Source organism: Myxocyprinus asiaticus, chromosome 15, assembly GCF_019703515.2.
Source record: "Myxocyprinus asiaticus isolate MX2 ecotype Aquarium Trade chromosome 15, UBuf_Myxa_2, whole genome shotgun sequence".
NCBI classification, from domain to species: domain Eukaryota; kingdom Metazoa; phylum Chordata; class Actinopteri; order Cypriniformes; family Catostomidae; genus Myxocyprinus; species Myxocyprinus asiaticus.
The window spans coordinates 31,019,564-31,042,491 of NC_059358.1; the positions used below are offsets into that span (position 1 = coordinate 31,019,564).

A 22,928-nucleotide genomic window follows, 5' to 3' on the forward strand; every position below is an offset into this window, starting at 1 on the left:
AGATAGCAGGCTGGTTGGTGTCTGAGACCAAGTCATCATTGCTCCGTCCACTTTCAATTTTGCTTAGGTCCTTCTTATGGTCCATGTACTCCCAATGTTTTCAATTTATTTATGATTTGGTCAATTGTCCAATTTAAGCTGGCATGCATCATTTCATGCAGGATCTCCTCGTAGACTATTTTTTTCCTTTGCAATCTCTCTAGGTCAGGGGTTCTCAATAGGATGCCAGGAGGCGCTGAGAGCAAATTAGTAGAGAGGGGGGCGTTAGGTTACAAATGGGGGGCGTTTATCACTCATAATAATCAAATCTATTGTCAAATTCCTCTTTGCATTTAAACGTTTATCTAGACTTGGAGTACATCAGTTGGTTCTTAATTATACGCATTTGTACCACGGTTCAACTGATTTTGAAGTCTAGTGACGCGTCTGAAGTATCTGGTTTAGCAGCGTCAAATACACAGGCAAAGTCACAACCTCCGCTAATGCACCTGTATGACTCTGTAGGTGGATACGGCTCAATGGACAGAGCAGCGCGAGCGCAAAGCAGGTGCGTTTTTACTCTCAGACCGGTTTCAAGCTCTTAAACGCACAGCTCTGCGAGAATCAGTGGGAAGCAAGGCGCAAGAAGTGGAAACCATTTGAATTCGGCACAGAATCCTACATCACCACCCTTGAATTTACTATAGTAACACTATAGTTTGTTTGATAGAAATCATATTACAACTAACCATGGTAGTGATGAAGATCCATGCTTCCATGTGTTTACTATGGTCTTGTTACAAATACCATTGTTAAAACTATAAAATAATTAATGAATAAATAAAAAAATTCAAAAGGGCAAATGCAAAATTCACTATTCTTTTAAAGATGAAATAGAAATGTGTAAATCCTAAAAACTAGGCTAAAATATTTTTAAGTGTAAGAAAAAATAACTAGTTTACTTTTTATAGATGTTATAGATAACCTTAATTTTGTTGATACGAATACATTTACATCTGCATCCAACTCAAAATCAATAATGTAATGTATAATGAGCATTTCAGTGGGACAAAATATGCAATATTATTGGTCTTTTCACCTATTTTTGAAATATATGAACAATATCACTTTTATTATTAGTTTCTGTCTTCGCATTTTCATTTTATAGGCCCCAGATATAGCCCTCCATCTGCTTGAATTCAAGAAACGCAAGGTTTGGTCTGTCTCATTTAAAAGTGTTTTTGTTCATGTTTTGATTCATGTTCTTCATTTAGTCATGTCTTTTATTTTTTTATTTTGTTGTCATGCTTCCTGTTCCTGTTTCATGTCATGTGACTGCCATGTGACCCTCTTGTTTCACCATGTTTATTAGTCCTGTCTTTTCATTGGTTTATGTTTATGAGTCTTGTTATCAGTTCTGTTTTATCATTGGTTCTTGTTTCATTGCCAAGTTATTTTGTTATTAGTTCAGTTTTCCCATTGGTTGTCATGTTACCCTTGTCTGTGTATTTATAGCCCTCATGTTCTCTTGTCCAGGGTTGAGTATTGCTGTTAGTCTTCATGCTGATCATCAACTCAAGTTGTTGTTTATAGTGAAGTTTATTCAAGTTTAGTTTGTTCTGGTTTACTGTATATTCTGACTTGTTTTCACTTTGGACTCACGTCTTTGGATTTGTAAATAAACTGCACTTGGGTTCTCACATCATCGTTGTCCGTTCCTGTCTTCAGCCTTTCCTGCCTGCTCTGTAACATTGCAGGCAGGACAGGCTGAAGACAGGAACGGACAAGGACAATGATGATGTGAGACCCAAGTGCAGTTTATTTACAAATCCAAAGACAAATCCAAAGACCACATGACATGAAACAGGAAGCATGATGACAAAATTTTAAAATAAAAGACATGACTAAATGAAGAACATCAGTTAAAACATTAAAACATTTAAACATGGCATGGTCTCCCATTCATGGCGTGTAAGCCTGCTGAATGTATTAACAAAACTTTAAAATTATGCAATGCATTAATTCTTTATTTTTGGGGAAGGGTATCGTTCATCAAAAAAGGATGAGAACCACTGCTCTAGTTTATCTCGGATCTCCGTAAAGACCGCAAGTAGAGTGCTCGTTTCATATGCGTTAACAGAAAGCTTTTGATGTCTGATAATTTTGTAGTTTCTTTTTTATTGTTGTTATAGAGCGAAGGAGTTCTCCTTGCTGCAGACGGTGTTGTTGTCTGGGAAAACTTTACCTGGTGATGAAACATTATCCCGCCCTCTGCCCCCTGACGTAATCGGTTCCTACGTGGAGACCAGCAAGCTTTTGGGGCCCCCCAAACCATGTTGGTGGAAATGGGTTATAAGATTTGGGTTGGGAACCAAGAACCAGCTCATATTCAAAACAGGTTCCTTTTTTCTTTTTTTTTAAATACCAGAACAGAATGATTTTTGTGATTTTGGGTTCTGTTAATGGTTCTCAAACGTACATTCTTCCACCAATGCTAAACACTGTTGAAAAATAAATTGTTTCCTGCAACCACTCAGCGGCACAGAGAAACAGTGTGACCAGTGTAGTTCGATTCCCAAATTAATGACTCTTATGAGCCAGTTCTCATACAGAAAGAAGCATACAGAGCAACCAGTGTAGTCTGATTTTCCAATGATTGACTCTTATGAGACGGTTCTTTTGAAGCTAAAGTGCAAAACATACAGTGCGACCAGTGCAGTCCGGTTCTCGAATGAATTCCTCTTATTGGCCAGTTCCTTTGAATCTACAATGCAAAACATACAGCGTTTCCTAACTAATTACTTTTATCAGCCCATTCTTTTTAGTGAATCAAAAACTTACTTAACTACAAGTCATTTATTTCATCATGTGTGACATAACAATGTGTGGATAGATACATATTATGAGTCATGTAGCAATTAGTGGTATTTTATACAAATATAAAAATTAATAAAATATCTTAATTAAAAAGTAAATGTAAAAACACCTTTTGCAAGAATCTGTTTTGTTAAAATAAGAAATAATCTCATCATGTGGTCACAGGCTACTGAGGGCAGTAAATTAAATAATAATTGCATTTCTTATTTCCAAATATTTCTTAAGTAACTAAAACCTTTAATCCACCAGAATCGTAAAGAGGAATCAGAGCCGGAACTGTAATCGTTAAATTCCACATGATTCTCATTCCTGTCTAAGATGGTCTTTTCAGCAGGGTTGTCTGAGAGAACACCTCAGGTCATGGGAAAAAAATATATATAAAACAACATACTCATAACTGCAGTGTAGCATATTAACCTTGCTGCTTTTATTAAAGTCATGAACTGTAAAACAGACAGTGCGGCCTGCGTTCCAAAGAGTTCAAGTATGCGTCTCTAGTTCTACATCAAAGGCGCAATTAAATAACATAACGATGTGAAGTAGCTAAATTAATCTCTCGTTGACACGCTTCGCCCACTTTGTTGCTCATTTACAAATAGAACAGTGTCTGTGGTCGCCTTAAATATGGAGAGCGCAATTAGCGAACACATTAAAAAGGGTTTGATGCATGTATATGGACCACAACGGCAATTTTATGCATTTCAGTGGCGTGCGAAGCCAACTAGAAACGTGGAGCTTTTTTTGCAGTCAGTGCTGAAAAATACAGAGGGAAGTCTCAGGGCTGCAAAAGCCTCAACTCTGCATAACAATGTGTAAGGCTAATCCAGAGTTCAACCACAGACATGAAGGGCTAGCCTATATTTTACAGCATTAGCATAACTTCTCATTACCAGACTCTGTAATTTCGGCAAAATTCATGTGCAGACAGAAAAGTCTTCCCGAAAAAGTATCTCAGTGAAGCGCCACATCCATCAAGCATAAGCAAGTTAGAGATGTATGTGTATACACAGGGATGGACTGGGACTAAAAAAACAGCCCTGGACCTAAACCGGCCCATCACAACCTACAGTGGATAATCCCTATTATACAGTATATATCCCATATGCATGTAATACACATCTAGCTGATATATATTGATTTTCACTGTATTTTGACATGTGAAAGAGCTTTTTTATTTTGCAAAGGCAACACAAATAAATTACACAACACATTTAAAAAAAAAAATCGTCATCATGGTTCAAAGTTTCAGTGGTCTAGACTAGAGTTTAAGAACTTGTGCTCTTCAATCTTAGTTTATCTCAGTCTTCTCACGTGGAAGCACAATCTCAGCAGCGGACTCTTAATTCCAGTCTGACCTGTGCGTCACCAGTCAGAGGTCTAAGGCAGTGGATACAGGCCTCTCAGCTAAAGGCCTATCAAGGCCTTTCAGGCTCTGTCTAAAACAATGAATCAGCTTGTCGAATGTTTTAATCTGAAAGATAATACAGCACCAAGGGTAGCATCTTCTGGCCCAGATGTTAGATAATAGATGTTTAGAAATGCAGCACATCCCTCACTGAAACTAATCAATCCAGAAAGATGATAACTAAACCATCTAAAATACGTTTTATTCAATAAGGTCAGCACATATGCCAAACCATATCACTACTAGAATTTGGAGCTGGAACAACAGCTACATTACGTTGACACAACATTACGCCTATTTAGGGGAAATCAGGGGAATGGAAGCAAAAAGAATGCAGAAGGAAAATCTTTGCCAAATTGCCAGTAAGGCATGATATATCATATAGTTATACTTCACATAGTGCATACCTAGAAAAAATATATGACCATTGGCTTTTTTGACAAAGTGGATTAGTGGTCAACCGATATGGTTTTTTTAATGGCCGATGCCGTTATCCAGAGAGCAAGGTGGCCGATAAGCTGAATGCCGATATATCACACAATTAAATATAGTAAATAACATAAACATAGAATTGCTAAAAAAAATTATAAACTCTTATTTAGTACTATATTTACTCAATTTCACACAAAACAAAAAAATAATATCGTATTTTAAATGGTAGATAGCAGTTTCTTCAAATTTCTGTTTAGTCATAAAATATTAGTAATTTATTTGCACATGAAGAAATTGTTAATATATTAGGAAGAAGGAAATAACAGTACACACAGTAGTCCAGCAACCACGGATGGCATGTCCGCGTTAGCAATCGCATTTACTAAAAAAATATAGAATCAATCCAATTGTACACACAGTGTAAAGTGAATAAGACATTTATTCATAGCACACATGAATCACTTTTACCTTGGGCTGCATCCGAAAACGTAGGCAGTTGACTTGCTACCTTGCTGCCTAATCAGTTAATGGCTTAACTGACAGATGTTTTGAATGAATGGAACTCTTAAGGAAACTGGTCTCCAAACAGTTTGAAAAGCCCCTTATTTTCATCGTACCTCCATATACAGCCTCCGGAGGCAGCATTTTCCTGGTTTCGGACACAACCTTGAAGTTGCTCTCACGCGCTCGTGCAGATCTCCTGACAGTTTATACGGCCTGGATCGCCTACATGGATTGTCACAGATGGACTGTCATGATTTGTGAATGAGAGGAACTTTTGATCCTGATCCTGAAGTTTTTGATTCTGGCTGATATACACTTCAGAGGAAGATATTAGATAAGCGCTCGATGGGAAGAAAACACTGGATTTTCATGAGGTTCGTGAATGACATCTTTTTAAACGAGATATCTGCATATTTGCAGACGGTATATAATAGATGTTTTATTGATGTTTGCCTTTTATCATTAGAAAAGTTACAGGGAACTAGTGCCCGACTGATAATATTGGTCGGCCAATATTATAGGCCGATATTAGCCTTTCCCCGATATATCAGTATCAGCGTATATGTTTACCGATATGCGCAGATATGAAAACTTTTTTTTTCTGAACATATAATGCAGAAAACAATGCTTTAGAATTGGTGTCATAATGTAGTTTGTCCAGCAGAGCGTGCTCCGACTCCACTGTTTACAGAGCTGACTCTGAATTGGCTCTGCAGACAGGGTGGAATTAAGTGGTGTGGAGTTAAGCAGTGTCTTCTCTGTAAGTTGCTAACTAGTTTGTGAAATACATACTGGAAAGTTAATAAACAATGACCCCATCATTTTCCCTTTTCAATATAACTAATATAACGTTAACCCTTTCCCTGACCATGTCACTCATGTTTATCACATCTGTTTGTTATGTTAGCTAAGCCAGCTATAGTTTGTCAGTGCAGTAAGTAATGTAGCAGATTAAAAGGTAAACATCAGAGCATCTTTTTGCAGCACAGCAGACAACGGTGCGGTGGTGGATTGTGTGTGATTGTGTCTGTTGAGTGTTTATTTCATGCTACGTTGTTACCTAGTTGGTGAGATGCAATGCTGGTCCATCTTTTACTCTAAGTGACAACGAGCTTATAGCTAACTAGCTAACCACATAGCTTCTTTCATTGCTTGTCAGTTGATTGGAAGCTAATGTGTAAACATGTATTCACCAAACTGCTTTGTTCAGGATTCACAGTTTAGTACATCCTTACACCGAACAATTCCAATCATTGCATTTATAAAAATGTAATATTTAAAAGTCTGGTTCCATATCTGTCACTCACTTGACGTTGTGTCGATGTAGTGACACTAGGGGTCACTCTTGGTAGCCCGAGACAACTCTGGTCTTTGATAAAAGGCCAATGAAATTTGGCGAGTGGCATTTGCATGCCACTCCCCCGGACGTACGCGTATAAAAGGAGCTAGTATGCAACCACTCATTCAGATTTTCTCTTCGGAGCCGAACGTTCATGCTCACTGAGCTGAATTCCCATGACTGTTCATTCACCTCTGTTGGATCTGACGGCGCATTTCAGCGGCTTCTCCCTCCTCTGCACTAGTGCACTGCAGAGAATGCTCCTGGGTGCTTCAGCAGAAAAAAAGAGTATATTTCTCTAAAAGAGCGGCACACACGGAACGTCTTTTTAAAGACGCGTCTTTTAAAAGATGCCTTTCCTATGTGTGTTATTCTTGCTTGCGCTTGTTATCTCTCACGTTCTGACGGTCACGATCACTGTCTTTCGTGTCTGGGCACTGCTCACGTGGAGACAGTGTTCGTGGATGGGTCACGTACTCATTGCGAGAACATGTCCATGGCAACGATGCAGTCGCGGCTTACCTTCGTAAGAAAGCAAGCCACCCCAGAGGCTCCCCGCCTCAGTCCTTCTACCCACGGGTATAAGGCCAGCGCGGCTAGCACTGGGGCCGATTTGGGGACCCCAATGGGACCGCCTCCGCCGGGTATCCCCCGTGGACCTCCCATTCCCCAGCACTCTCGTCTGCCCCGATCGGGATTCCAGATGAGTCCGCTGGTTTGTCTCACGTCGAGGAAAGCCTCAACTGGGCTCCTCCCTTCGGGTGCGGTCGCCCGGTCACAGGCTGACGCAGAGATGACGACATCCTTTCCCGGGCAGCCGCGAGCGTCGGGCTAGAGTGGAACCCTCCGCTCTCCCCTGAACCCTCGCGGCTCGATGATTGGTTCCTGGGCTCGCGGCGCCGCTCAAAGCCAAACCCCGCCCCTGTTCTTTTCTTCCTGGAAGTGCATGAAGAGATGACAAGGTCGTGGGAGGCACTTTTTACTGCCCGGTCCCGATCTTTCAGCTTCCCCGCCCTCACTACCCTCGATGGTGGGGTGGCCAAGGGCTATTCGGCAATTCCCCCAGTGGATGAAGGCACTCGCGGTGCACCTATGCCCGCAGAGCGCCGCCACCTGGTGCGGGTGCCCAAAGGTCCCATCCAAGGCCTGTAGGTTTACGTCGTCTCTGATGGCCAAGGCCTACGGTGCCACAGGACAAGCCGCCTCCACCCTGCACGCCATGGCTCTCCTGCAAGTCCGTCACGAGGGTACTGCACGAGAGTAGTTCCGGCCCGGGATTGATGCAGGAACTGCGCTCGGCGACTGACCTTGCTCTCCGAGCGACGAAGGTCACGGTGCGGTCTCTCGGGCAGACGATGTCCACATTAGTGGTCCAGGAGCATCACCTTTGGCTCAACCTGGTCGAGATGGGTGAGGCCGACAAGACATGGTTCCTTGCTGCCCCCATCTCCCAGGCTGGCCTATTCGGCGACACCGTTGAGGACTTTGCCCAGCAGTTCTCGACGGTGAAGCAGCAGACGGAGGCAATCCGGCATATCCTGCCCCGGCGCAGCTCAAGATCCCGCACCATGTCTGCTCGTCGCCAAGGGCATCCCCCTGCGGTGACTGCACTGGCTCTGCTGCAGCCCGCCCCTTCAGCCCGGCCCCGGCGTGGAGCCCACTGCAGGAAGCAGACGCCACCCGTCTTGCGGCCACCAAGAACCCGTGAAAGGCTTCAAAGTGCCCCTGACACGGGCGACCCAGGGATGTCGAAACCTGCTGCTCTGAAGCTGGTAAGCAGACCACTCCATCCCCCCGGTCGAGGGCCGGGAGGAGAATCTTTTTGTTACCTTTGCATTTAATTGCGCTGCATGCCCAAGTGGCTGCAGTACCCAAGAGTTCAGCAAGAGTGGTTTCCTTGTTCCCTGGGTCACGTATCCGGTGTGCACAGCCGTCATCACGACCACCGTCCACCACTCTATTTGACAGGTTTGGCGCTCCAGCGGCGGTCTTCCCGCACCTGAGCGCCCAGCTGTGGCACAAATCCGCCCCTGATGTGACAGTCTCCATGGATCACGAGGACAGGCCTCTTCCTCCCCTGTCCCAGGCTGTTCTGGGAGTGGTCACAAGGAGCCAGGTAAGTACTTCGATGTCTCTGAACTCAGCACGGCCACGACATGGTGTGGCATCTCGAGCTCCGCCCCGCCGCGAGGCCCCACCCGCCGGTACGTCCGATGAGATTGTCCCTTTTGTCCCCTTCACAAGGAGCTTGGATGCATGGCTGGCGCTTTCCAATCCATCGGGATGGCTGGTCAAGACTGTCCGATTCGGCTACGTGATTCAGTTCGCCAGGTGTCCGCCCAGGTTCAGCGGTATTCACTTCACCTTGGTGAAGGACGAAAACGCTGCTACCTTGCGCGCGGAGATCGCCACCCTCCTACGGAAGGGTGCGATAGAACCTGTCCCTCCAGCCGAGATGAAGCAGGGGTTTTACAGTCCCTACTTCATCGTACCGAAAAAAGGCGGTGAGTTGCGGCCAATCTTGGACCTGCGAGTACTGAACCGGGCTTTACACAGACTCCCGTTCAAGATGCTGACGCAAAAACGCATTCTGGCGAGAGTCCGGCATCAAGATTGGTTCGCAGCGGTAGACCTGAAGGACGCGTACTTCCACGTCTCGATTCTACCACGACATAGACCCTTCCTGCGGTTTGCATTCGAGGGTCAGGCGTATCAGTACAAGGTCCTCCCTTTCGGCCTGTCCTTGTCCCCTTGCGTCTTCATGAAGGTAGCAGAGGCAGCCCTTGCCCCGTTAAGGGAAGTAGGCATTCGCATTCTCAACTATCTCGACAATTGTCTAATCCTAGCTCACTCTCGGGACATGTTGTGTGCACACAGGGACTTGGTGCTCTCACACCTCAGCCGACTAGGGCTTCGGGTCAACTGGGAAAAGAGCAAGCTCCTCCCAGTTCAGATAATCTCTTTCCTCAGTTTGGAGTTGGACTCAGTCTCTTTGACAGCGCGTCTCACGAACGAGCGTGCACAGTCGGTGCTGGCCTGTTTGAAGGCGTTCAAACAGAAAACAGCGGTTCCACTGAAACACTTTCAGAGGCTCCTGGGGCATATGGCATCCTCAGTGGTGGCCACCCCGCTCGGGTTGATGCATATGAGACCGCTTCAGCACTGGCTTCAGACCCAAGTCCTGAGATGGGCATGGCGCCGCGGGACACATCACGTGGTCATTACGCCGGTCTGTCACCGTCTTTTCAGCCCTTGGACTGACCTCTCGTTTCTATGGGCAGGTGTTCCCCTAGAACAGGTCTCCAGGCGCGTCGTGGTCACGACAGACACCTCCAAAATGGGCTGGGGTGCTATTTGCAATGGGCATGCAGCTGCTGGCTTATGGACGGGCCCGCGACTGCATTGGCACATCAGCTGCCTCGAGTTGTTGGCAAGGTTTCAGCCGTTGATCCAGGGCAAGCACGTGTTAGTTCGGACAGATAACACGGCAACGGTAGCATATGTCAACCGCCAAGGCGGTCTGTGCTCTCGTTGTATGTCACAACTCGCCCGCCATCTCCTCCTCTGGAGTCAGCAGCACTTCAAGTTGCTGCGAGCCACTCACATCCCGGGCGACCTCAACACTAGCGGACGCGCTGTCACGGCAGGTTACCCTCAGGGGAGAGTGGAGACTCCACCCTCAGGTGGTCCAGCTGATTTGGAGTCGATTCGGACAGGCACAGGTAGACCTGTTCGCTTCCCAAGAATCCTCCCACTGCCCACTCTGGTACACCCTGACCGAGGCACCCCTCGGCATAGACGCACTGGCACACAGCTGGCCTCCTGGCCTACGCAAATATGCGTTTCCCGCAGTGAGCCTACTTGCACAGACTCTGTGCAAGGTCAGGGAGGATGAGGAGCATGTCGTCCTGGTAGCAACCTACTGGCCCACCCAGACGTGGTTCTCGGACCTCACGCTCCTCGTGACAGCCCCCCTCCCTGGCGAATTCCCCTGAGGAAGGACCTTCTTTCTCAGGGATGGGGCATCATCTGGCACCCACGACCAGACCTCTGGAATCTACATGTCTGGCCCCTGGACGGGACGTGGAAGACCTAAGCGGTCTACCACCCGCGGTTGTAGACACGATCACTCAGGCTAGGGCCCCCTCTACGAGGCGCCTGTATGCCTTTAAGTGGCGTCTGTTCACTAAGTGGTGTTCTTCCCGATGGGAAGACCCTCAGAGATGCGCAGTCGGATCGGTGCTTTCCTTCCTGCAGGAGAGGTTGGAAGGGCGGCTGTCCCCTTCCACCTTGAAGGTGTATGTTGCTGCTATAGCAGCACACCACGACACAGTGGACGGTAAGTCCTTAGGGAAGCACGACCTGATCATCAGGTTACTGAGAGGCGCCAGGAGGCTGAACCCCTCCAGACCGCGCCTCGTTCCCTCATGGGACCTCTCTGTAGTTCTTCAGGGTCTACAGAGAGCCCCCTTTGAGCCTTTGCAGTCAGCTGAGCTTAAGGCACTCTCTTTGAAGACTGCCCTCCTGACTGCGCTCACTTCCATCAAGAGGGTAGGAGACCTGCAAGCATTCTCTGTCAGTGAAACGTGCCTGGACTTCAGTCCGGGCTACTCTCACGTGATCCTGATACCCCGGCCGGGCTATTTGTCCAAGGTTCCCACAACCCCTTTTAGGGATCAGGTGGTGAACCTGCGAGCGCTGCCCCAGGAGGAGGCAGACCCAGCCCTGTCGTTGCTGTGTCTGGTGCATGCTTTACGCAACTATATGGATCGCACGCAGAGGTTTAGGATCTCTGAGCAGCTCTTTGTCTGCTTTGGTGCACAGCGGAAAGGAAGCACTGTCTCCAAGCAGAGGATCGCCCACTAGCTCATTGACGCCATAGCTATGGCACATCACGCCCAGGACGTGCCACTCCCGGTAGGGCTACGAGCCCATTCTACCAGGGGTGTAGCGGCCTCCTGGGCCCTGGCCAGGGGTGCCTCTCTAACAGACATTTGCAGAGCATGAGACTCTCCACATGGTCGGCAAGACCATGTGATGTATTTTTCCACTTAAATATCCCCCCCTCTCTTTGGGCGAGGTGTGGTCTCCTGGCGGCCCAGTCGGATAATCCCCCTTCTTTTTTAAGGAGTGGAAAAAAAGAAGGGGAAAAGAGGCCACGACTGGACTAGCCTGTCTCTATCTTTTGGGTAGTCGACTTGTCCCCAAAGGGCCATTCGACACTCATAACTATGTTGGGGGAGGTTACATGTCGGCCTGGTGCGCTGGCTACGAGGCACACAGTTGTCTGCCCGTCACACACCGCCAGTTCACGTAACACAGTTCAGCCAGTTGCGGCGTTTTGTATAGGGACCCCTAGTGTCACTACATCGACAAAGTTGAGTGAGTGACAGATAGGGAACATCATGGTTACTTGCGTAACCTCCGTTCCCTGATGGAGGGAATGAGACGTTGTGTCCCTCCTGCCACAACGCTGAACTACCCGCTGAAATTGCCGGACCTTGTCTCGGCTCCTCAGCATAAAACCTGAATGAGTGGCTGCATACCAGCTCCTTTTATACCCGTATGTCCGGGGGAGTGGCATGCAAATACCACTTGCCAATTTTCATTGGCCTTTTATCAAAGACCAGAGGTGTCTCAGGCTCCCAAGAGGGTGACCCCTAGTGTCACTACATCAACACAACGTCTCGTTCTCTCCATCAGGGAATGGAGGTTATGCAAGTTACCATGATGTTTTCCACCGTTGAAAGTTTCCCCTGAACTTGTATAGCAGAATATGGTGTAACACCGCTGCCGCTGTTTATCTCTTGTCTCGGCAGGTGTAAATGCTTCTTGTTTTACATCCTGCCCCAAACTGACTGGCAGTATTTTAAAATAGTCAGCATTTGACTGATACTAAACCATACTACTGATGTTTATTTAGCTATTTATTTTATATTTATTTATTCTTTATTTTAATGGTCAGCATTTGACATACTAAATAGTACTGATGTTTATTTAGCTATTTATTGTATTTTTATTTATTCTTTATTTTAATGGTCATCATTTGACATACTAAACAGTACTGATGTTTTTTAAGCTTTTTATTGTATTTTTATTTATTCTTTATTTTCTCAATGTTCATTTTTAGAATTTGTTGACAATGTATAATAATAATGTCAAATATTCTTTGATAAAAATATCTGTTTAAGAAAGCAGCCTTCTGAATACCTTTGTATAGTCATATCGGTGCAAAGTCAGTGACCAATCCACATAGAAAAGGTCTGTTTTCATTCCAGCTCAAAAATTAACTATATCGGCCACCATATCGGTAATCGGTGAATTTTCCCCCTCTAAAATCAGTATCGGTATCGGTCTCAAAAATCCCATATCGGTCGGGCTCTAAAGGGAACTGTTTAGGAGAGACTGTTAGAATACGTGCTTCAGAGGAAGATTTATGAGCGCTCCACAGGATGCTGGATCTGCTCAAGTTGTTAGATTGGTTTATTACATCTGTTTAAACGAGATATGCGCATATTTGCAGACGGTATATGATAATAGTTTTATTGATATTTGCCTTTTTATCATTAGACAAGACAGTTAAAAGTTACAGGAAACTGCTGAAGAGAGAGAGGGAGAATGAAATAGATGAGCACTTTAACATAATGAGCTCAAATGCATCTGCCGCAGCTCTGATATGCAGACTGTTTAAATGACACTGTGATGCACACCGGTTTATTATTGTAGTAACACAATGGCATGTAACAACAAAACAAACCATGACTGATCGCTGACATTTCTCAGAGGCTTCACATGCAAGCAGGCGATTTTTGGCACCCTCAAGAAAAAATAGGCCAAACGGGAACATTTATCGGCCGATGCGATAATTAAAAAAGTCAGAATATCAGCCTCGGCGATATATCGGTCAACCACTAAAGTGGATCATAGAGTGGGGTCCTAAAGTCTGAGACCACTAGTGAAAATGCCTATACATTTTGCATTCTTTTTCTGATATAGCCAGTGTTGGGTAACGTTACTTTTAAAAGTAACTTGTTAGAATATTGCATTACTCCTTAAAAAGTAACTAAATTAATTAAAAAGTTTCTTTTTATGGAAAGTTGAAGTTTGAAGTTTTTCAGGATAAAATTCAGTGGGGAATGCCAGTCTAACATGTTCAAGGAATAAGTCTGATGAATAAATGAATATTTTTCACTTAAGTCATCTCAGTGCACGCTTGTTTTGTGTTGATCCACGGTGCATACAGACGCCACTGATTGATCGCATACAACTGCAAACGTGCATGTTGATACAACATGAATGGAATTGTTTTTAATGCTACCAAAATGTCTTGAAAACTTTGTTTCACGAATCAAATTACTTGTTTATTATAGAACAAAAATGTTGAATCTTTTAAGAAATTAAGACATTTTCTCTGCGTACATAATCAAAGTAGAATGTTGCTTGCAGCTGCTGATCCAGAAACAGCTTTTCTCATCCCATTCTCCCAGTTACAGGGAGCTCTAACACGGAGCAGTTCGGCTACATAAGTCAGTGAATTGAGCGAGTATTTAACCCTGCATATCACGCCATGGTCAGTGGAATGCTAGTCTTATAATCCCTCTGCCAAAATGTTTTTACTGATTTTTTTTAATGCAGCATGTATTTACACATGAATCAATCACGTTTAACTCAACCGAATGTTGAATGTTAAATGCTTTAACACAGAGCAGTTCTGATGCAAACTGATCCTGGAGAAGTAGTTATGGGCAGCTTTAAAACAAAGCATTCGGATGCACAAACAGTCAGCGATAATTCCACGTTGTATGTATCTGTATAATCATGCCGTGGCCACGGGAGGACTTCTCCGGGCTTATGCCTGTGCTATATTATACCACGAAAATTTGTGTTTACACACTTTTAAACGCAGCCTACATGAATCATTCGTGAGAATCAAAGTATCACTTACCCGAATATTACATTTTTGACAAAATGTTACCTTATGAGAACACATTTCTTAACTCTTGCTGTGACTGCAGTGACAATGGCAACATTTATGACGGCTGCTCATTTAAGCTCCAGTGCACAAAAAAATCCACTGCTGCAAATTATGAGTACAACTGGATTCCACTGAAGTGTTTAGATTTACATTCCTTTACCAGCAATATTTTGCCATTTTTAAAACATAAATCTCAGGGTGGGCTAAAAGAAGACTTGTTGTGCTCTGCCCATCACTGATAAGCATGGCTCATACTCTCTAGAACTAAGATGCCCATCATGCACACACATACTACAACTTCATTGAACATCTCTGGTAAACCTCCCACTGTCTAGAACTGCAATGCCCATCATGCCCCTCTCCTCAAGTTTGCACACTTTTACTCCTGATTTATCACAATACGGGGAAAGGAGAGGAGTGCAAAAGCAACGCATTACTTATTTTAAAAAATAACTCAGATATTATAGTCTAAAATAACAAATATTGTGTTACTGCACTCGTTACTCGAAAAAGGTAATCTGATTATGTAACACACGTTACTTATATCACGTTACCCCCAACACTGGATATAGCTAACTTACAAATTACACTATCAGCATAACATTTTGAGTGAAAAAAGTTTCAGAATTTCTTTGTATTTATTTATGCCCCCATTTTACTTCAATGACAGCATCCACTAAAGCTGGAATAAAATATTAATTATAAAATTAATAATATGGAATATATTTGGGGGCCTGGGTAGCTCAGTGAGTATTGACGCTGACTATCACCCCTGGAGTCGCGAGTTAGAATCCAGGGTGTGCTGAGTGATTCCAGCCAGGTCTCCTAAGCAACCAAATTGGCCCGGTTGCTTGGGAGGGTAGTGGTTCTCGTTCTCAATGGGGCGCGTGGTAAGTTGTGCATTGGTTGCGGAGAGTAGCATGAGCCTCCACATGCGGAGTCTCCACGGTGTCATGCACAACGAGCCATGTGATAAGATGCGCAGATTGACTGTCTCAGAAACGGAGGCAACTGAGACTTGTCCTAGATTGAGGTGAGTAACCGCGCCACCACGAGGACCTACTAAGTAGTGGGAATTGGGCATTCCAAATTGTGAGAAAAGGGGATACAAATTAAAAAACAAAATAATAATAATAATAATATGTAATATATTTAATCAAATATTTAAAAGACACCATAAGGACAGCATACAGACTACGGAATTAAGACTGTAAGTAGCATATATTAACTTATATGTGCATTGATTTGTTTTAAACAACACAAAACAAAGCAAAACCGCTCCTATCCCTTACTACCAGTAGTCTTTCTTTCCCTGTACTTTCTTGCTCTCCCTACACTTGACCATATCTTATGTATTAAAGTTATTGCATTTCTGTGTAAATGATGTCATATCATACGACCCCAAAACTGATCATCTTGACCCTCTAATGTCCTTAAAAACATTATTTGTTCTCTCTGTAGTTGAGCAAAGAGCACAAAGGGGTCCAAATAACTGGCCATTCAAAGTTGACAATATAGTGTCGCACTAAATGGTTCATGTTTCTCAGCCAAAATCCTTTTCACTCCCCTGTATTCTGCATGGACTTCAGAATTTATAATGTAACAAAAATGTGTGTCTGTATATTTCAAAACATAAATATTACAGCCTTCTTGATTTTATTCAAGTGTGAACAGACATATTTGTCGATGTCACACTAAATAAGCATTTTAAAGTTATTAAAAATTGAAAAATCTCAATGGAATATTATTGGAATAGTTAGCAGATAACGACATACATGATGTTTAAATTATTATTATTATTATTATTTTTTTTTTAACTACATAGCCCAGGACACATAATTAAGCATATCATATCCACCACCCATATATCAATGAAGCAATGAAGGACAGTGTTTGAACAAACAGGGTCAACTGGCTCATTTGCTTCTGATGTTAAATAATGTGCCAGCTCATCACCTCCTATTCTCTCTCTCTCTCTCTCTCTCTCTCTCTCTCTCACAGAACAACATACAGCTCCCTCCTGCTCTGATGCTTCCTATTAGAACTGTGGTTCTGTTTATTGATACTAGATCTGGAGAAAACAAATTGTTTGCTCAAACAGCATTTGTGTCAGTGTTCTCACACAAGCTGTTGACAAATTGGTTTGTTTTACAGTTAAAACCTGTCACTTGGGATTTATTAATTTATTTATTTATTTTTAAGAGAGAGTTTGCTGGGAACCTGTGATTTACCACTGAAAACTCTGAGGATTCATCCCTTGCTGGATAAGGGATATACACAGTTTACTTTCCGATGAGAGCTGTATAAATTATAGCAATGACTGCAGTTATCCTGCCTTGGAAATCTGGTGCCTTAGGTTAAGAGAGATTTGTAAGCAAATTCTATTCACATTACTATACCTACATTTTTGCAAAATTATTTTACATGGCTCATTGTACGTATCACTGCAGTTTCCTGGTGAAATGAACAGTAGAGGCTCTACAACAACTTTTATTCCCTTTCACACAAATCACAAGTAAAACGGCAGATTATCAGTTCATAAACTACTACTTTTCTCCCTGTCCTTCACACAATGCTATTTTATGACATCTAAACACCTCTAATATATTATTACTTGTAAGGCAGTACATTTTAAAGGTGCACTAAGTGATTATTTCCTATCTCATTATGACCATTCACATGAGATGAAGACTCCATTCAGATTGGTAACCTTATAAAAGCTGTTTTATTCTACATGGAGAGGGTCCCCTCATGGGGGCTGTCATGTTGAGATCAAATGACCAGCCGAATACAGCTCGCTTAATTTCAGTAGCCGCCTTTCACTCATGGATTAAATTAATTATGGCTGACTATGAAAAGTGATTTTCTATAATGGCATCTTTAACTGAAAACGATTGTGATTTAATGATGCTGCATCCACGCCCGAGGTGTCAGTGTAAGTCCAAGACAACATGAAGGAAAACTTATTGAGTGCACCTTTAATGTTTGCCTTTCATTCCCAACTACATTTACAAGCTTGTACGAACGTGATTAAATTGCACAGCTCAACTGATAGACCACTGCACTTGTGATGCAAAGGGCTGGGGTACGAGTCCTGAAGAGCACGTGAGTTGGCACGTGAGCTGAAAGTGTCATAAAAGCACTATAAAATTATGTGGTTGGCTCAGCAATTTAATTTTTCATGTCACTTTTGCTTTTTTTGCCCCTATCGGTTAGGTTAAGGTTTAGGGTTGGGAGGTAGGTTTTTTCTTTAAAACTTTACAGATAAACTTGACATAAAACTCAAAAACCTCATCTGTTTGGTAGAAATTAAACTAGATTTTAGCCCCACACAGTGGACATTTGACGTCTGAACTGCTGCAATACATGTAAGAGACCACATAGTATCATTTTGCAAAAATGTGTCACAGTCACACAATTTTTATGAGATTAGGCTGAAGACAGTAGGCTACACTTTGTACTGGGTACAAAAAAAAATAAAAAATAAATGGTTTAATAAAGCAACCATGTCCCCAAAGTTTAAACTGATATTTGTGTTATTATTTAGTCACTTACTTATTTACCTGTTTGTGTATTTACTTATTTGGTGACAGCAAGAGCTAATGATGGACACTGCTAAACACAATATGGTGTGCCTGTGTGTCTAAACTGCACATATTTTGTGGTCAAGACAGATTAAAACATGCTTATTGCTCTCTGGAGCTTTGGAAACACAGATGTTTGCCATACATGTTTAAATTATAAACATGTCGTATAGCATAACTAAACATTTTCAGCATTTATAGAGAGAGATCAGAGCATATGATGGTCAATGAATTTTGTCCCCTTTTTGAACGATAAACACTTAACGATGTCTGTCACAGGAAATCCTGTTTGCCTATGAAGATTCTGCCGGTCATTAGATCATCTTAGAATAGAAAGTATGACATTTTATTTGGCCTACTTCTAATACAAAAGTCAAGTAATGAATGAGCCTCTGGACTTTTTTATCTATCAGTTGAAGATGTTTTACCATTTATCTGAGTGACTTTAAGAGTTTGATGATGGGGATTGAATTGGAGTTCAAGAAATATGTCCATACATGTCAGTTTTGGAAGGATTAGTTTAACATATCTCAATAATGGTCCACTTATAATAAAGCAGTCTTGTCATGGCATCTTTGTGATGCTCTAAAAGTTCTATTGCATTAAAATTACACTCACCCAATGATGGAGAAATTACATTCACAAACCAACAAAGCACAAAACTAACATTCACCTGTTTGGAAAATACAATCTAGCTTTGGAGAACAAAGGAGAGCCATTATGTCCCTATGCAAACAACAGTAGGATCAGCTACACCAAACGGGCTTCATTTGGGGAGCTTTGGCCCCAGGAGAACCCTTTTTTATCTGCACAGTCATCACTGACAGTGCCAATGACAGCTGTAGATTGCTGAGTATATGGACATGGCATGCTCAAGCAGTGAGTCCACCCAAGAATGGCCCTCAGCTGCTGTGCATTCCTCTAATGACCACAATAACAGCACTTCTAAAAGCCTGCTCAGGGGATAACACCGTTTATGTGGTGGAAATGAACCAAGTTTAAGACAACAATTATATCTTATTCAGTTGGAGAAGATCCTCGGTTGTTTTGGCTCTTGCAGGCCTATAATGAAGGAGAGCATGGTCATTTAGAGGTAAGGTTTATTTCAGGCTGTGAGGAGAGTCAGGATACTATCAACACCATTTATCTACCCCAAATCTCATTATGACATCATAAAAGTGAAATTCAGTTCTATTTATTGTATGAATAAAGCAGCATACAAGATGGATGGATGGATGGATGGATGGATGGATAGATAGATAGATAGATAGATAGATAGATAGATAGATAGATAGATAGATAGATAGATAGATAGATAGATAGATAGATAGATGTACTGACAATAACAAACAATCCACTGGGTACACAGAACAGCGCAAATTTTAGCGCAGTGCAGCCCAAGTCTCCTGAAATATCACTTCACATAAATGCAGGATGCCCTCCAGAATTACTGCAATATAAAAACATTAGTGCACTGCAGCAGATTTAAGCACACATTTCACTTGAATTTCATGTCTTTCTTCATTAAGGGGTTTCATACCTTGTGTGGTGCTTTCAAAAGTCTGTGAACTCCAGCGATCTGATTGATGAGCGGAATATCCTCTCTGAATGTGAAATACGGGGGTCTGGTCGGCTCCGGAAAATTGGTGCTATTGAATGGATCAGTATCATCTAAGAACTGCACCCTGCATGCAAACGTAGCCATGATACATCCATACACGTCGGTTTAGGAAAAGTCGGCACAGCAACAACAAAAAGTGTATATAGCGGCCAAACAAATCCTTTAGATTCAAACGCAATGTAAAAGTGACAATAATCCAGATACACTCCGCCGTACCCCGATGTCCTCTAGTGTTTAATGCGAGTATTTAGTGGTTTCTGTATTTCTACAATAGTTTCTTGAGAGAGGAGGGTCGCTAATATCCAAGGTCATGTCGGGCAGGCAAGGTGCTGAGGCAGACTGCTGCAGACGGGACGGGTGAGCTACTGCCTGTGTCTGATGTCTAGAGCTCTGCAGTACGTGAGCAGGACTGGGGGACTCCCTCCGGCTCAAATTAAAACTCCTCCACAGCAGTGAAGGTGTTAGTGCTAAAGTAGGAGTTTTGGCGACCTCTAGTGGTGAAATGTATATTACAGCACAAATAACGCTGTTTTGCTTAACAGTAAAGTATACAAGCCAAGGGGTCCATTTCACGAGAAACAGCAACCCTTACAGAAATTACCGTGGTAACTATTGTTAATCGCTAAAATACCACAGTTACTACAGATATTGTTACAACAAGGGGCCATTGCTTAAAGGGATTGTTCACCCAAAATTGAAAATTCTGTCATCACTTACTCACCCTGAGCCAAAATTTCTTTCTTTTCTTCCTAGCGCCATCTAGTGCTCTGCACATGCGTCAAGACAAGCACGTGTAATCGAGCTTGAAATCATGATTGTACCCAGAGACTGCAATAGCAAGATGTAGCCTGCAGTGAAAAAGGAGTTCCATTTTGGTCTGTTCTCACCTAAAACCTACTGGATAGCTTCAGAAGTCATGGATTAAACCACTGGAGTCATATGGATTACTTTTTGCTGCCCTTATGTGCTTTTTAGAGCTTTAAATGTTTGGTCACCATTCACTTTCATTTTATGGACCTACAGAACTGAGATATCCTTCTAAAAATCTTCTGTTGTGTTCTGCAGAAGAAATAAAGTCATACACATCTGGCATGGCATGAGGGTGAATAAATCATGAGATAATTTTTATTTTTGGGTGAACTATCCCTTTTGAGTGAACTATTTCCCTATTCCTTGAACCAGCTGCATTACTGTGGTGAACTTAGTTTTAGTGTTGTGAACGCTAAAGTATTTCAACGTCAGGCAAGGAAACATCCATGAACTCTGTATGACTGCAACTTTATCTCATGTTGCCAAGTGTTATCGTTTCTTTGTCAATCCTATAATTCCAGTGGCTTTTTGTGTTTCCGCCAATAGTCAACACTAGGGGCAGCATAAATACACAAAAATATTGAAAATATTTGAAATATTAGCAAGTCTTGTAGTATGCACCCTCCCTCTGTCTCTCAGTTTATATGAACTGCAGTTGATCAGTAAACTGTAATCTGTTAGACCAGTTAGATTACATCACTCATTAAAATAATATTCTGTTTATAACTAAGTCACTGCTGAATTGAAGTAGGCTAACACTAGTAACACAAATGCTGTTTGTTATCTTCATGATCAAAAGAGAAGTAAACTAATCTCAACTTTGCTCCTCTAGTGGGCGGTAGCGGTTTTAACCACCACGAAAACCACGCAATTGCGTGGGGCCCCGGATGTCTGGGGGGCCCCCGCCCCGTTAGGAAAGCTCTGCAAAAAATGCTTGAGGGGTGACATGTTGTTCTGCGTACACGCGCGAATACGCTGTTGTCAGCGCTCTTAGAGCAGTTCACGTTAGAAGCCGCCGGGGTCGGGACAGCTGAGTTTTAGGGTAGGGTTCTGAGTAGAGTTCGGGTTTGTAATTTATGAAAAAATATATAGGCCGTCTGAAATTGTTTTGTGCACGTGCTCACACTCACAGATACACGCAAACGGATGAGTTAGGGGCTGTTCACACTAAATGTTTTTTTGCCTGTGTCTGCTCTGTTTTGCCATTGTTTTCCTGTGTAAACACGTGCTGGACGAACATCCATACCTGCTGCACCACGTCTCTCTGTTTTTTCAATATCTCACGGAGGACTGGCACATTTTTAGACACTGTGTCAAGTTAATAAGAGCTTCAGATTTAAAAAATGCATGCCGAGACACCTGCGTTCTGTCTAGATTGTTGTTGTTTTTTTAGCACAGGCGTCACAAAGATTTAACGTTCTGAACAAGTTCAGGTTGCATAGAGGGGACTGTAACAATCATTCCAGATTGTTCTGCAACAAGCAAATTTCAGCCCTTGATTTTTTGCCTTCTGCTCTAGTGTGCTGAGGGGCCGCCGTGCTTTGTATGTTTATTGTTAGTTACAAATGTTGCCTACAATGCTTACATAAAATACAGCCTCAGCGTCAGAATATAAGCTCCAGGTGAAAGTAAAGTAAATAAGATGGGAATATATTACTATTGTATACAACAAATCCTCAAAATAATAAAAATACTGTATCATATTATAATGGCAATCTGGACAACAATAAATAATTGTTGGGTTATAAAATTAATAAATAACAATTGAATTCCAAAATGTTACTGGGTGAAGTAATAGGTTTTGCACACCCTGTTCAAAAAAATCGTTTTGTACAAATTTATGTAGGTAAATATCGCTTTTTTATTACTGTATTGTGGAAAAACTGGAAAACATGCATTAATTATCTTTAACTAGATTTTTATTTCATTAAACATTTTTAATGTATTTGGCTACAGTGGTTGATAGGATGAATTTAAAATTATGATTTAAAATAAACTGTATGTAATTTTATATGCAAAAATGTTCAAAATGGGTCCCCAGCTTGGTCAGTTGCTTGGGGCCTCAGAAATCGTAAACCCGCCTCTGGTTGTGTGTGGATGCTGCGGAGAATAGTGCGGGCCTCCACATACATCATCCGCAGTAACACGCCCAACAAGCCACTTGATAAGATGCGCGGATTGACGTCTCAGACACGGAGGCAACTGAGATTCGTTCTCCGCCACCCAGATTGAGGCGAGTCACTACACCACTACAAGACTCAGAGCACATTGGGAATTGGGCATTCTAAATTGGGGAGAAAAGGGGAGAAAAAAAATTTGTTCCTCTAGTAACAAGAAATGTCACATTTTTGTTTCAGAATGGTCTGTTAAATATATATATATATATATATATATATATATAT

General features: G+C 42.6%; 1 protein-coding gene across 1 annotated transcript in view; it reads right to left on the reverse strand.

Moving 5' to 3' along the window:
• The window catches only part of LOC127452672 (FH1/FH2 domain-containing protein 3-like), a 198,743-nt gene extending 178,805 nt beyond the window's left edge, over positions 1-19,938 (reverse strand). The window contains exon 1 of the mRNA XM_051718298.1: positions 19,636-19,938. Coding sequence (XP_051574258.1) covers positions 19,636-19,800 — 165 coding nt within the window. The 5' untranslated portion in view covers positions 19,801-19,938. The remainder of the gene's footprint in view (positions 1-19,635) is intronic.
• Positions 19,939-22,928: the final 2,990 nt, after the last annotated feature.